Here is a 16,390-nt window from a genome sequence, read left to right as displayed (position 1 = left end):
CCCACCTGGTGTACAATATATGGACGCCAATGTGAATTTGAATACATAAGTAATTACTTATTTCTTTATTTGAAAGAGTAAGGTGTGCAGATAGCATACCTACCAATAAATCACACAAATTTTTATATTATATAATATATTAACAATCCCAGATGAAAAGTTAATCAAATAAGAACCAAAAAGTTAATCATAATGATTAAAAGTATTAGAACTTATGAGATTGGTTCAAGCGTACCTTAGTTAACCTTTTGGGCTTGAAAACTTAAAGTTACTACAATTTTCACTATCTTTAGCGTAAATCTGCGAAAGCGCCAGTAACGACTTTCAATTACGCATTTAGATGTTACTTACAAAATGAAGCAACAGCTGATCCCGACGAGGCAAAAATACCTCAAACTCAAACCTTTATTTATTCAATTAGAACTCTGTAGAAGCACAATTGAATCATCTTAACATAGAATTACCACCTGTCTCAACTCACACAGTTTTAACCCAACCTGCTACAAGCGGACAAGAAGAGAACTTGGTCCTTACTTTTGGGGTCAGAAATAAATTTAAAAGGTCACCCCTTGAATAAGGCAATAAAATATCAAAACAGGTAAACGGTTTTAATTATAATACAGATTTTTAACATCCAACCAAACCGTGCGGTATCTATTAATGTTTAGAGCCAACGCCACCAATCATAATCTAAACATGGCTAGTACTTTCAGTACAATGCATGAATTATTTATTTAAAACTGATAGGTCATAAACTCTGTACTGGAAACAAATATACTGAACTTAAGAGACTAAAATGATAAGGAGCTTATCTGTGTCCCAAAACTGCAATTACTACAGCCAAGTACGTTACTTTTAATCAATTCGGTTTTAAGATATAATTATGATTTACATCAGAACTTATATACCGAAAGCCTCGGGACTACATAACGTGACTTATCTTCTTATACTTATATAAAAATGAATCGCAAAATGTGTTGGTAAGCGCATAACTCGAGAACGGCTGAACCGATTTCGATAATTCTTTTTATATTCCTTGAAGTACGAGGATGGTTTTTATGTAGAGAAAACGTAAGTACCACGAGCGAAGCCGGGGCGGACCGCTAGTTTATAATAATAGTGTTTGTGCACAACACTAGGCAGTCAACAGCTATATGAACGTCAGATAGGAAAAGAGCCAAATTTATCCAGTCAGTAACAAAGGATTTTAACTATAGTTACTTTATTCTAATTCAACCAACTACTACTAGCTACTCCGTATGTCTTTTGGATAGACGGAGGCAAATAGGATTTTTATTCCAACTATATCATTTGATATTTTGAAAATGTACTCCACATTTTCATACCGTCAGAGTCATTTTGCAGATTATAGTGGTGCAGCACTGAACACTGTCTATTAGGTGGCTGATGCTGCTGACCGGGCCTTCAGTTCCGCTTTCCAGAATACCTTCACCCTTCTAGGTGTTACTACTACTGAAATAGCGGTACTCTATCGCGTCGTTCAGGTCTCTAACTGACTAGGATTTCTCATATTATCGTAACAACCCTTGCTCGTTCTAACGAGGATAAATTATCGCCAAGGAATTCTGCTGCAGGATAATGGCAAGAGAGATTATAAGCTTAACTATGCATTATTATGTTAAGGAATATGGTGGGTTTTGAATACTATCGTCGTCTGAAAGTATCTCCTTTCGATTAACTGCATTAAGGATGCAGATCTGATCCCATCTTTGTTCCGTAGGAATGCTACGACAGTCTAAACGTTACACTGAACAAAGAAAATTGCCCTGAATATAGTCGGTTGTTCTAACATCCGTAATATGGCTAGCCTAAGGTTAGTTATCCCTTGATTGTAACTGCTACCAATGCAGGCATTGCTCTCGTGTTGTCCACAGTTGTGCGAGTGCAAAAATGAAGAACTGAGCTCGTGGGGAGCTATGTCGAATGAATCTGTGTTAAGATTATGACAGTATAGGACAGTTAGCTGTGGATGCGAAGACAGGACATTACTTTATTCATCCGTAAACACGCGAGGCAGCCACGGACAGCGATATAGCAAGAACTAAACTAGCAAAGTTTAGTTCGCTTACCAGACTTTGTCATGTTTTAAATGCAGTATATCCTCTGAATAGCATTGCATTTATGACTATTGATAAACTTAATTCACCCGTAAACACGAGAAGCAGGCACGGATAGCGATATAGCAAGAACTAAACCAGCAAAGTTTAGTTCGCTTACCAGACTTATATTTTAAAAGCCGTATAGCCTGTACATTTCATTTATTGCCCCCCCCCCCCCCTCAAAGCAAAGAAATGAGAAGTCATTTGGCAGAGCTTTCTCGTTAAGGGTAAGGGTTCCAAGTAATATCTAATAATAAGAGGCTTTTGTTTGGAAAGATTGACTTTCCGTTATTTATCCTCTATCCTATGTAACTCAACAGTCAGTATTCTCAGCATTCGTCGAGTACTTAAACGTTTTACGTTAATAGTTGTATATAACTTTATTATACAATATAATAATCCTGGTGGGATGACAAAAAACTTGTCTAACAAACGATTATCCTAATCCCTCAGCGATTTATTGTTTGAGCCCCGAAGAAAAATCTCATGGGTGCAATAATGAGGTCAAATGGGTTGAAAAACGAGTCAAATAAATTGCCTACAAGACCGGGCAACTAAAATAGGCCTATGAGAGGTCAACTATACGTAATCAATCGTCATTTGTTACATTCAATCGCTTTGCGATTAAAAAATCTCTTCCGATGTTTGTATATGAAAATTGGTCGGCTAGTGCCATTTAATTACGATACCAAACATACCGTTGACACAAGGCTTGGTGACAATCCTCGAAACCACCGCCACAAATCATCTGCGAGATGATATTTGATCCGACTCGCCTTCCTTTGTTGTGATTAGGCTTTGCATTGGTAAATACAATTTGTTCAATTCCAATTTCCATAATTGGTAAACCAATGGTGGTTTCCTGATTCCTGAAGCGTAAACTTTTAGGATACGAAGTATCAATTTCATGCGCCCATTATTTGACGTATCTAACCTTTATTGTATTTATTAGGTCATTTACTATACTGCCCACTGTGAAGTAGATTTCAAAACCTTTTTCTACCTACCTTAGAAGAGTGAAGATCCGATACGGTCATATCCAAAACTTCTTTCGTGGGTCCTCGTTGACAAAAGCAAATATCTATGATCATTTTAATGATCAATCCTTTGTATATTTGCACCAATCGCCATTAAAGCCCCGCGAGGGCTGATATATATTTGCACCATTTCCCCGTGGGGACGGTTGTTATCAAAGCCCCGCGAAGGCTGATATATATTTGCACCATGTCTCCGTGAGGTACTGTTGTAATCAAAGCCCCGCGAGGGCTGATATATATTTGCACCATTTCTCCATGAGGGACGGTTGTAATCAAAGCCCCGCGAGGGCTGATATATATTCGCACCATCTTTTCCGTGAGGGACGATTGTAATCAAAGCCCCGCGAGGGCCGATATATATTTGCACCATTTCCCTGCGAGCGACAGCTGCGCGAGGGATGTTTGTAACTAGAAATAAGTAGGGCCTGCCAAAAAATGCTTAAGAGACACCCTGCGAGGGTGAATTTGACCTGGCTAACCCCTGCGAGGAGTAGTGGCCACATTTATGTATTCTGCTTCGAGCAAGAATACACCTTAGTGCTAATATAAAAATAGCAGTAAATAATCATTTAAATAATATAGCAATTAACAAGGTCCTTTAACTTATTTTCCAATGTTAGCGACATTTAATAAATTCATAATTCAAATCAATTCACTAAATTTTAAAATGAACTTCGATTCATATTTATTTTTGTTCATGCAATCGATGTAACATTTAGTTGCTTTATATCCGTTAACATTCCTTACGAACGCAACCATACCGTCGTAGGACGTTATATTTAATTGCACAAAATAATCTCCACTCACCCGCAATTTTTTACTTTTTGTCAAGGTGTACAAGTTTATAATATTATTCTAAAACGTTAGAAGTGAATTGTAAATCCTTTGAAATAAGTGTATCTAAATCTAATTTATATTAAGATATCTCGATAATTATTATACGATAACCCTTTCAGCACAAGTTCAGTAAACCAAAGAATTTAATTGTAAAATTTTTTGGTACTTACTCGTTTTAACAAAAAAGTTGCATCATTTGAACATAGGAAACGTAATTTTCAATCAAATTAGCCGTGTGTAATATGTCTATTTTCACATAAAAACGGATCACAATAATACTCATAAAAGGACACGTATAGACTACGGATAGTTTTGAATGTGTGGAACATTCATGGTACGTATCTACTATACATGAGCGAATTCCATCATTATTCAGTTGAGCGGTAACTCCCGTACGATTTATAAAATAATATCACAACGTGTTCTGACATGTCGTGACTTCTTGGAGCTGACTCATCTCGTTCGATAATTTTTAGTAATAAACTATGATAGGAATTCCGAACCGTTCCTAGCGATAACGACAATGTAATAAAGTCGTAGCAATGGATTGTATGCCTGTAAAGCTTTGAGTTGGCTCATATCCATACTAAGTATTAATTGTAATTTTTCCACGAAAAATTCACTTGTACCCTTGTAATAAAAACACATTATTAAAAATGAAATAAAATATTAAAAATATCTATATACAAGAGAGGGTATTTGATATATCTAGTAACATCAAATAATCACAAAAGTAATATTAACGATTCGAGTAAAGCCGAACGGTAACACCGTTAAAATAGCTTTACTCACAGTATTAAAAATTCAAATATTAATTAGTACATATTGCATAATGAAATATTTCAAAAGAAAAGTTACTATTTCAAGTAAAATGTAACGGTTGTATCGTTAATTTTAAATATCTTTATTCATGCTATTAAGTATTTAAGCATATTGAAAAATAAACTATTGCTGAAGGATTCATTAAAAACCTCAGCATTTTAAATAAAGTCCAACGATTATACCGTTGACTTTAAAGATTTTTACTCATTTTTAAGTAAAATATTATTAGAATAGATGTAAAAATAACTCACTGTACCGATCCGACGGGATACACTTTTTAACACTTTTAGCACTTGCTTTAAGCAATACTTAATACTTAATAGCACCAAGGTTGTAGTCTTGTAGACAACCTTCTCGCGGCGGAAGCTAGACGCCAATGAAAAAACATCCAGCGCCCGACATTATCGTGCGCCCCGCCACCTGGTGGAGAGGTGTGCGAGAGAGATAGCATACATACAACGGAAAGAGAGGGAAGAATAGGCGGAAAAAGCTAGGTGCCTTCTCAATGAAGTAAGCTTCAAATTACGGTCAAGTGTTTAATACAAATGATTTTCGTTGAAACACGCAGGGTTAAAGGTTACCGAGGATATTCATAGAAAGGTTTTTGTTTTGCGAATTAGTGTATTTGCATTTATTTATACTTAGAGTGTAAACTTCTAAGCTTTGGAAATCTCGGGCGAAAACTATGAACGAGAAACTTTCCGTTGAATATTATGTAGATGGGTATTTGAAGTTCCGTAATTTAAGTAGTTCTGAAGAAATGGCAAATATACAAACACTGTATTCCAACACTTAAACTTTGTAACATTTAATATCGTAATAACATTAATGTTTAACTTCGCCTGTAGTTAGCATTCACAAATTATAACGATAACCATTTATAATTTCATGTGATCTAGAAATATCCATTAACCTTGCGTCGTCCCCCTCAAAGCACCGGATGAGGGGAGTCAGCTCGGATAATACGGTGAAATTCATTTGGCACCAAAATACACCGCTATACTTTATAAACAATTAACATCTTTACTTGTTCGTATTGTACCATTATAAAGGGAACGCTGGCTGGTCGATTTGAAAACAGAACGCAGACACACAATGAATTGTCGCCGCGTAGTTGTCACCGTATTTTCGTCTGTAATTTGAACGCGTTAAGGATTCGAATGGTGCGAATTGTTTAGAACAATGTGTCGGATCCTGTGGTTACTCGCTAACAAGTTATGTCACGAGACGGGTTACACGGTTGCGCCAATGTGACCGAGTTAGATATGCACCGGCTCTAGTGGAAAGCGTGGACGAGCCGGGCTATTTCATTCGGTCGGCTAATATTAATTTTGGGATAGTGATTTCGGCGTATTCGTATGTACGCGACCCTTCACATGCACGACGGCAATAGAGTGGATGGTTTTGTTATTAATTAATTGCGAAAGTTAAATAGGCTTTGTTAATATTATATTTGCGATTCACTCGAATTTGTCACAATTTGGATGTTTGTGGCTATTTTGCCGCGCCATATTTTAAATAATTAATGGATAGATCGCTATAATTAATAAAATATGTTGTATGAATGATAGTGTAAACAGTAATTTCACGAGTAAACATTAGCGTGTGTGTTTCACATGTAATATGTATAATAATTAATACATATAATGCATAGAACCTCAACCGACGATGTTTAGAAACAATTATTGATATTTTATACATTTGTTAGGTTTATTATATTTACTTATACTGATTAGTAGTATTTGGTTATAAAATTCATTGCACTTACTACGTCTGTTTTCAATATTCAATATTGCATTCATTCATCGGAATAAAGTTATTTATTATGGTTTAAAAAACTGCTCGAGTCTAGAAAGTTTCCGAGAATTTATCGGTATTCCAGTTAACAAAAGATTTGTTTGCTTATTAGAAGCTTTTATAATAACACAAGTTAGACGATTTGTCGACATTTTATGGTTTACTCCTTTTTATGTTTAGGAATTTTTAAACTCACAATAAAGATTGTTAAACCTAGTTTTGATGGAATTTTGTTATAATTTAAAGAAGTATAAAATCTACATCGTATTGATGTTATATTTGGAATTTTGTATAATAAAAATGGCCACGTTAAATACCATATATCAAATGCATCGCCAAAAGTTCAAAGTGACCCAGTTGTGCACTGTGCACTATAAAGACGTATGAGTTTTCTATTCTTGGTATGTATTTCCATAAACCGGATTCCTATAATGATACGACATTCATACGATTTATTGCTCTACGTAAAATATAATAAACAACGATTCATTGTCCATATTCGTGTACGTTACTTAGAATTATATTGAATAAAACAAACGGAGAGGGTGTTAATCTTCTATTTATAATCAACTAGCTTTCCGCCCGCGGCTTCGCCCGCGTTTTCAAAGAAAATCCCGTTCCCGTAGGATTTCCGGGATAAAACCTATCCTATGTCCTTTCTCGGGTATCAAAATATCTCTATACCAAATTTCATGCAAATTGGTTTAGTAGTTAAGGCGTGATTGAGTAACAGACAGACAGACAGAGTTACTTTCGCATTTATAATACATATTAGTATGGATAGATCAATGATCTCTTGTTTGTCCTCTATTGGTAATGTACGATGATATGCGTATTCTAGTGGTATTGTACTTTATCATGTACTATCTACTTTTGACATATTTATCTGTACATATACAGAGAATGTGTTTTTGTTAAACGAATAACGATTGCTATTATTAGCCTCCTGTAATTAATACTACATAAAAAGGGTTGTATAAGAGAAAAAGGCAGTACTTGCACCCGATGCATTTCAAACATTTGCTAATTAACTCGATAATTAGTTTCGCAAATGAAATAAAACTAAAGCAAGAGCGTGCACATACGCAAAGTGAATTATACATGTGCTAGGTTTCAAAGGCAAAAGTTCGTTATCCAAGCGTTCATAGGACTTAGTACATTATGTAAGTATGCGATACGTGAGTGGCATACATGTGTCGCCACATGTTGCCGGCAGGTGGATAACAGGTGGCCTGTTACGATTGAAACCACGACCCACCTTGAGACGTGGCCCTTCAGTGTGAATGCTACGCAGCCCGTCTTATGAATTTATGCGAAACGTATTATGTGATAATTCAAGATAACAACCTGTATACTGCCGCTTGATTTGTATAGGCACTATTTATATGCGATGTCTTCAAAGCTATAAACATAAACTTTCATTCAATTTGAATATTCTTCTCCTAAACGTCAACATTACTTCAACGACTGTGAAATATTTGAAAAGGCATTCAGTTTAGATTTAGTACGCTATGGACGTGTGCATTCAACTCTGTCTACATTAAATCCCCATTACGTTGCGTCGGATACTTTAAATATATCTTGCTATCCCTAAATAAGTATAATAAAAGTCGGCAACTTGTGAACGGTACTACAGTATTAGTACTGTACGGAAATAGACAAAATTCCGACGTCGCGACGAGTCGACGATAGAGCGCTCGAAATAGGTGTTATGGCTATATATTTATGAGTATAATGTAACCTACTGGAAAAATTATTGGAAAGTGCAAGCCTTAAAATGTACACATTTATTCGCCCATAAAACGTAGTTGAAGTACTTAAAATTATAGTATCTACATTGTACATGGTAGATAACTAAATACATTGCAACTGTTGTTGCGTGTAAAAGTGAAAATGTTTGAAATCTGTAGGAAGAATCTAGAAATGAAAATTGATAACGTAGAATATTGCTATATATTTAACTACATATTAATGGTTTACACGGTAAATGTATGTTTCCAATTAAAACATTAGCGATATTCCATTATACTCGTATATAATGGTCCTATTGTTATTTTAATGGTTTTAATGTCATATTAAATTATAATTTATATCATGTATGTACTATGTGCGTACGTTTGTAATTTTTCTTGTAATTATTATGAATGCTTCGCCGAGTTACATTATGTCGTTTAAGGTCTTAGTAATTGCTGTAATGACTCGTAATGCTCGCTCGGTACGCTTGTTTAAACTGTGGGATTTGTTTTTGGTTAGGTGAGAAATATAATTGTTCTTGTTAAGTAATTTTAGTTTCGTTGCCTGCCGTATTTGATAAGTTTTAAATGTGTTATTCAATCTGTAATCAATATATCATACGAGGAATACAATTTTTGAATATATTTGAATAATTAACTCTTAAGTCTTATCCCCTCTATTCAAACGGAGTGCATGTCTAATAGTGCATCAGAGGGACGCCGGACGTGCCGCGTGCGTCCGAAAGGCGCGTGCGGTCAGTACACTCGCGCGCGTTGTTTCGTCGCGACGCTTTTCCGCTGCGTGAGCGGTGTACGCGACTGTACCCACGTGCGTTCACCGGAAAAATAACACATTACACACTATTGGGCGCCACGTAAGCTTTGTTAGATGACAGTTCTTTAACAACGGATACAATGTTGTCGATCGGCTGCGGAATTATTTGTTTAGCACAGCTTTTGAATAGGTACATTCGCGCGCATTTGTTTCAAGTAACGCACGATTGTTTACATAATATTCGTTGCGTTTCGTGGAATTGAGCGTATTGTATGGTATTGTTGTACTTGCGAGTTGCGGTGAATGACGGGTGAAGTAGTATACGGGCGCGGCGCGGCGTCTCGAAAATCGATGAATCGCAAACATGTTGATGTGTGGATAATGAAGGGCCGATGCGACCCCCCGGAGAGGGACAATGAGTGCCCGCTCCCTCTGCCTCTGTGCATGCACTTCCCATAATAGCGTTTTTGCATACCTATTAATAACATTATCGATCTTTTTATGATAGAGTAGTGTTGAAAAACAAAACAAAACAACAACACTTGTTTGCTTTTCAGAATGATTACCAAAATTTGATCAAGATTAACAAATGTTTATTTATCATTTTTTATAATTAATGTAACTAATAAGATACACATAACTTAGTATCTACTAATTAAAATCTAAGTATCTACAAACTATAATCATAATTTTATCAAAACACTGACAGCAGTGAATACAGATTCAAATGCTCATAACAATGCAGCAAAACGCACTCACAAATATAGAATGCTAAACACAACGTAGCTTAGGTACGTATAAACAGAGCTCGTGGAAATCAATGGGAACGCAGTGCACTTAACTAAACATGAACTGGTCGGCCGACGGATCGGAAGACGGGCTAGATCGGAAGACGGGTGCGCGGATCGCGTCGGCCGCACTAAGCAGAGGGGAAGTCGAGCTCTATGTCACCTGTCTACTTTAATAGCTTTCGGAAGACGCACACGTCTCGGAATCATCGCGCGCGCATCTGTCGGTTCGCGCCAATATAATAAATACGCGTATAAACTATAAAACAAAGTTTCCAATCGGTTCTGATACGATATTATTAGGTCAGTAAATTATGACGTCGCTCCTATATTTATATTATGATCGCAATTCGCAGCTCTCGCAACTCGCTCTGGAAGTGGAAGTGAATTGTTTTGTAAAATTATTATTATAACCGATCCGCTTGTAATGCATCTGTGTTAAATAATTATACTTACGTTGCGTGATTTACGTAATTAACAGTGAGATACTTGTGTGCGTTGTGCTCGTGTTGGTAGTGCACGTGTGTGAAAGGATGTGACAATGTTGGGGTTGATGACGTCAGACTTCGGTTATCAAAACCGCTTGACGTTGCTGCAACAGCTAATAGACTGTGGAGATGTGCTGCTCGGACAGAATTATGTATGCGGTATGTAAATAACACTACGTGACTAGGGCATGCACCCGGGTTTACCCGGTTCCGAAAAACCCGGGTAAACCCGGGTTTTTTGATGATCTTGAGAACCGGGTCTGAATAGTATGAAACCCGGTTCTCCCGGTTCCGACCAAAATATTAAAATATGAAGTTTTATTTATATTTTGCTGCATTATTTTAACAAATTTTATTCTATCTGGCAACGTCAGACTCACGTGCATCGCGAATTTTCGTGCCACGCCTCAAGCGTGGCTCTGATTGGTTGTCTAACCTTAGATGCTATAAGTTTCCTACGGTTGTATTAGCAAAAAAATAATAATTAGGCTTCGAAAATGACAAAAATTAGGCTACTGAAATATTTTTCTAAGATTTGTCGTGAATTTGAAAAGCTGTTGATTTTACTGTTTCATATCCAGTCATGTTTTTGTTTTTGGTATCAAGCTGAAATTTATATCGAATACTCAAGTCTTCGGTCCCTTGATGCTGTGAAAAAGTCAAACTCACAAGCCAACGCATCAAAAGATACAGCCGTAAATGCTGAAAATTTTCGCAAATTTCGACATTCGCATGGGACTCAAAACCTACCTACAGGGTACTTCTCATGAACACAGAGCCTTTAAATTTGGTAACAGTAACGTCTTATAACACAGATAAAGGAAAAATTGTTAGAAATTAAAATTTTAAAGTTAAATTTTAAAGTTACAACATGGCTACGCGCAGACATACAGCGTTCTGCGTTCCGCGTTCTGCGTTCTGCGTTCGTCAGTTCTGCGTTCTGCGTTCTAGCGCACACAGGAGCACATTCAAGACATTTGCGTTCTATTTCGCGACTCTCCGCACGTGAAACATGTCTCTCGAAAGTTCATCTTCCGAAGATGAAGCCTTGCTTTTGTGGAGTCTAGAGGAGTCAAAAAAAAGTAGAAAATGTTGGGTACACCCTATCAACACGAAACGAGATGATATGGGAGAATTTAGTATTCTTATCCCTGAGCTGCTTCAAGATGAAGAGAGATTTTATATTTATTTTCGAATGTCAATAAATAGCTTCAATGAGTTACATGACTATGTCAAATCTGAAATAGAAAAACAAGATACCAATTGGAGAAGACGGACCAGCCATAGCGAGAACGCGAGTTCTTTGTAATTCTGTACAGAGAACGCAAGAACGCAAGCGTTCCGAATGACCGCCGCGGTCTAACTGCGTTCTGTGTGCGCCGGCGCTATAGATCCTTCACATTACAAAGAACGCGGAACGCAGAACGCAGAACGCGGAACGCAGAACGCTCTCTGTCTGCGCGTACCCTATAAAAAATAGGTTTGTTCGGAGCCCTCGGAGCGCGAGTCCACTTGGCTGGTTTTTTGCTTTACAGTTTGCAGAACGTTAAACCTTATTAGGTTTAAGGTGATATTATGATAACAAGGTACTTTGATAAATGAAGAAAAGTATTGAAATTTTGTTTCTTTGTTAATTTAATAAAATAAGACACAAGCCGCGTAAAATTAAAGGCCCATCAGGTACTTTAACAGTTACTTTTGTTTAATTTCGTATTTTTTCCGAGGTATTATAAAAGAACCGGGTAACCCGGTTCTACCCGGTTCTGAGGTCGATTTGGAACCGGGTTTCAGAAACTTGGAACCGGACTCGGTTCTGCATGCCCTATACGTGACTACACTATTGTTATTCGGCCGTGTTGTAGCGAGATATCTATGAAACAATATGTCGTGTTAATAATTATTGTATTGTAGAATGAATTTGTACTGTTAATTAGCCATTATATGATATTAATTCAAGGCTATTTAACTCTTAATCATAGTTATACGAGAAATAATCATATAATGATACGTCAAACAACTCTTGTTTATTAGTAACGGATATGTTTTTGCTTATGTAATAGGCAATAATATCTAATGTGCTTACGTTGTAAGTACCTAAGTAGTTATTATTTATATGATCTTTACTTTAAACCAGCAATATAGTTAACACACAATGAAGCCATTATTCGTCATAAATCATACTCGTTATAGCGTTTTAAAAGTATTAATATACGAATTCATTAAAAACATGTAAAAATTAATTACTAAATACGCTCTACAACATACTTTACGTTAAATCATTAAATACGAATATTCAAGTTTCAATTAAAACACAAAAGAAAACAGATGTTTCCATTTGATCTGTTTATTTTATAAATCACAGGACATTAGTTAGTGCGGTCGTACAGCTACAGATCTAGATGTCCACTTGCAGTGCGCGTGCGCCGGCAACGCCACACAGATCGTATCGCGGTTTTATTTATCGACGCATTGTGTTGCCGAATCATAAATACTATTAATTAGCATTGGATGACTCGGGGACACCTCGTTATTTAGATTGCGAAAATCTATTGTACTGTTATTGTAGTGTAGTATGAGGGGGGTTGGGACGCGTAGAGCCTTCGTTTGATATTTATTTTTCTGATTTGTATTTTTTAAGCTATTGCTTAGCTTCTATCGCGGGACTTGAGCGCGGGGACCGAATCCAGAAATTCCGTAACGAAAAAACCTCACGCTTCCCACGCTGAGGTGTGGCTTGAAGGCTTAGCATGCAATAACTTTACCGCGGCAGTCCCTGAGTGCCTCACGTCTTTTTTTTTTAATTATTCGAATATGTGTAAAGAATGACAATATACACAAATCATAATTGAATAGGATGGTAGGAGAACCAAACATCTGTTGAGTTACATCTAAACAAAATGAACTGCTGCTCGGTAGCACAATGACAAACTTGAACAATAAAATAATATTGACGTAAATTTTAAACAACAGTGAAAACAATATTTATTTTATATAACCGTTATGCAAAAACAAAAGATATTTTGTTGTTGATCTCGCATTGTCGTGTGTTTGAAATTATTTTCTAAAGGGGTTTCTTGTTATTTCCTTATATTTCAATGTCGGGTTTGTTTTTATTATTGTTCTTGAATGTTTTAAAACAATAAAATGTGGTGTCGGTATAAAACTTTTGTTTTTGTGTGGATACTAAAGCCGCTTCTTATTATTTTAATTCAATAAAATTCAACAATGCCTTATTATATTGAATTTGAAAGGGAAGCTTTTGAAATTATTATTTTAAAAGTTGTGAAACAAAACCTGTTTTTCGCACTTTGTATAAAAAACATTTACGTAAGTCACGAGCTATTTAGACAAAAGAAAAACCATCAGTACATAATATTTACAATAATCACTCAATGTTTCGAAACAATGTCCGCGGCCATTACTCGATGAGAGAAACTGTAAAATTACACACATAGTCGGGTCACAAGTTAGGGTCATCGCACAAGACGTCACGGTGCGTGACGATACGTGACGCGCGACTTTTAATCGCGTGCTCGGTTCCCACCGCGCTCCACTAATGCGTTAGCGATCGTGGCTATGACGAATGTCAATGGCCTATCACGTTTTGTCCTGTTTTTGGCCCGTTTCGTTTAGTATTTTTGTCCTTTTTCAATTAGCGTAGCTGTTGTATATTATAGTGATAGGACTAATCCTATCACCACAAATAATGCAAGATTAAAACGACTCTATACTAACGTAGTAACAATTTAGTAATATGTACGACACTGTAAAGAAATGTTTTCAGATGTGAAAACAAGAATAGAGAGCAGTAGTTTTAGTTTCTCCATAAGTAGGTGAAATAGACGTTATACAAGAGCTTTTTTATCACACGAAATCGAGCGGCATTAAATATTGAAAAAGGTAAATCTATTTTCAGACAAAACAACAGCTACTTCTAAAACTTGAAACTAAAATACACAAGTCTCTAAAATAAGAAATTAATAAAATATTCAGATTCCGTTTGAGGCAAAAAATATCAACAAAAAGATTTTAAAGGTTTGATTTTATTTATATTTTATTTTTTGGTGATGATAACAATTTATGTTTTGTATATATGTATTTATTTATTATCAAATAGATAATATAGTAACCCATTTAAATCTGTAACATTCTGGAATAATCGACACACGTGTTTACGTCGCGTGATGTTTGTCAGCAAAAACGTTTATCCGCACCGCCATTTGCATTTGTAGCGGTAATGTTGTGACGTCACGGGATAATATGTAATATACATGTATATTACTTAAAGAACATTTTTTTTCATTTATTTAAACTTTGATTATATGCTAATTTTAAATTAATTTTAATTCGCGTGAAATTCTAAATAAAAACTTTTAATTACGCGAGCTCTAGAGTTTAGATGGCTTTTAAATGTAAATTATGCATTCGTTTATTTTTATTAAGTTTAAAAATATATTAAATGTATTAAATCTGGGGTGTGGTTGTCAATATCTATTCATCGAGTGTATTTGGTAAAGGGATTTAAAGGGAACTCTTGGTTAGAAATTAGAAAAAAAATATGTAAGGAATATATATTGTATGAGAATATATGCAATACGTTTATTGCCACGATGATAATTATAAATATGATGATAAACTTTCTGATATTGATGATATTAATAGATCTCCTTACTAAATATTACGCTGTTATGTTGTGGATTAAAATAAGTATTTGTTGATATGTAAATGAAACACATTGGTTTAATTATAATTAACGCTCTAATACGTTTTCAATGATAGCTTAAAGCTCAATCAAAGCTTTTATTGTAGGTATGTTTTACAAAAGAATTACCATATAAAACATGCACGTACACAATAGGTTCATGTCGAATTGTATTATGTGGACGCAAGGGCATGAATAGCCACTGACCGTTGTCACTCATGATCCGTTAGGGCATTATATTATCTGACTGTGGCTAGGGTAAGAAATTGTTGAAGCCCCTCCACAATGCCATAATTTCGGACGTATTGAGGTAATCTGGCCTATTTAGTAGGTAGATGTGTAAGGGGCTTTACAGATTATAGAATAGGGACAACGCAATACTTAAATAGCAATGAATTAATGTACTTATTTTTTTATGTCAAATATTGGTTTTATGTCATTTTTTTAAAACTATGTTGCAAGGATGTTGTAAATTCCAACATTCCGAACTTGTGATAAATATAGAAAAAAAAAATGTGACATAGGTACGAGATAAAACACTTAAAATTCTACGCTTTTTTAGTTCTATTTTAGGAATTCCTATTAATATGATTGTGTGAACTGCCGTAGCAAAATTTTAATTAACCTGTGAAAACAATATTAACATCATTAATTCATTAAACCGTCATACCAAACGAAACAAAAAATAAACAATTCAACAAACAAAACAAGTCGTGCAATTGATAAATTTTAATATTTATAGACGTACGAGGCGGTCTTCAATTTTTTATTACACTTTGTCGGGGGTTAAAGCGGCTCTTAAAGGGTTATAATCGTAAAGTAGGCCGTTATCTAAACAGCTATTTTTCGGCTCGGAGCTTCTGGAAAGTTCGTGGCCCCATCCGTTCAGGGCTATCGACCGGGAACCGAACTAGAGACAGTGTTTACATTACAACTCAGCCTATGTAAACACATGGCCCTTGGTACGTTTCGAAATAATATAACAACAGGGCGTATTGTTACTTATTGCGTAATTACTAAGAGTCATAATTGCGTACATGCATTTGTAGGATGTTACGTATGTATCATGTAAATTTGTGTTTACTAATTAGCAGTTTCGGTTGGGCGTGATGCTGCGTGTAAAGAATGTTTTAATTGATTATAATTTGTTATTGTTTCAGGTTTGGACAGTCGGATATCGAACTCGAGGAGTTCCGTGTCGCCGTAAGTTGTTTTTTGTATGCTTTGTAGATATACATAATTAGAAACTAAATTCGTTAAAGTCATTAAATTTGTCTTGAGTGAAATTAGA

The 16,390-nt window shown here is 35.7% G+C and overlaps 1 protein-coding gene across 5 annotated transcripts in view; it reads left to right on the top strand.

Moving 5' to 3' along the window:
- The window catches only part of lilli (AF4/FMR2 family member lilliputian), a 217,795-nt gene that overhangs the window by 186,949 nt on the left and 14,456 nt on the right, over positions 1-16,390 (top strand). For all 5 annotated transcript variants that reach the window (XM_090116766.1, XM_090116764.1, XM_090116763.1 and 2 more), the window contains exon 10: positions 16,260-16,302. In XM_090116766.1, coding sequence (XP_089972892.1) covers positions 16,260-16,302 — 43 coding nt within the window. The remainder of the gene's footprint in view (positions 1-16,259; positions 16,303-16,390) is intronic.

This window comes from Colias eurytheme, chromosome 26 (assembly GCF_061535395.1).
Source record: "Colias eurytheme isolate Ceu_HAF_F1 chromosome 26, ilColEury1 Martin Lab GWU primary, whole genome shotgun sequence".
NCBI lineage: Eukaryota > Metazoa > Arthropoda > Insecta > Lepidoptera > Pieridae > Colias > Colias eurytheme.
The sequence above is the reverse complement of the archived record's forward strand: the minus strand, read 5'-3'. Positions and strand labels throughout refer to the sequence as shown.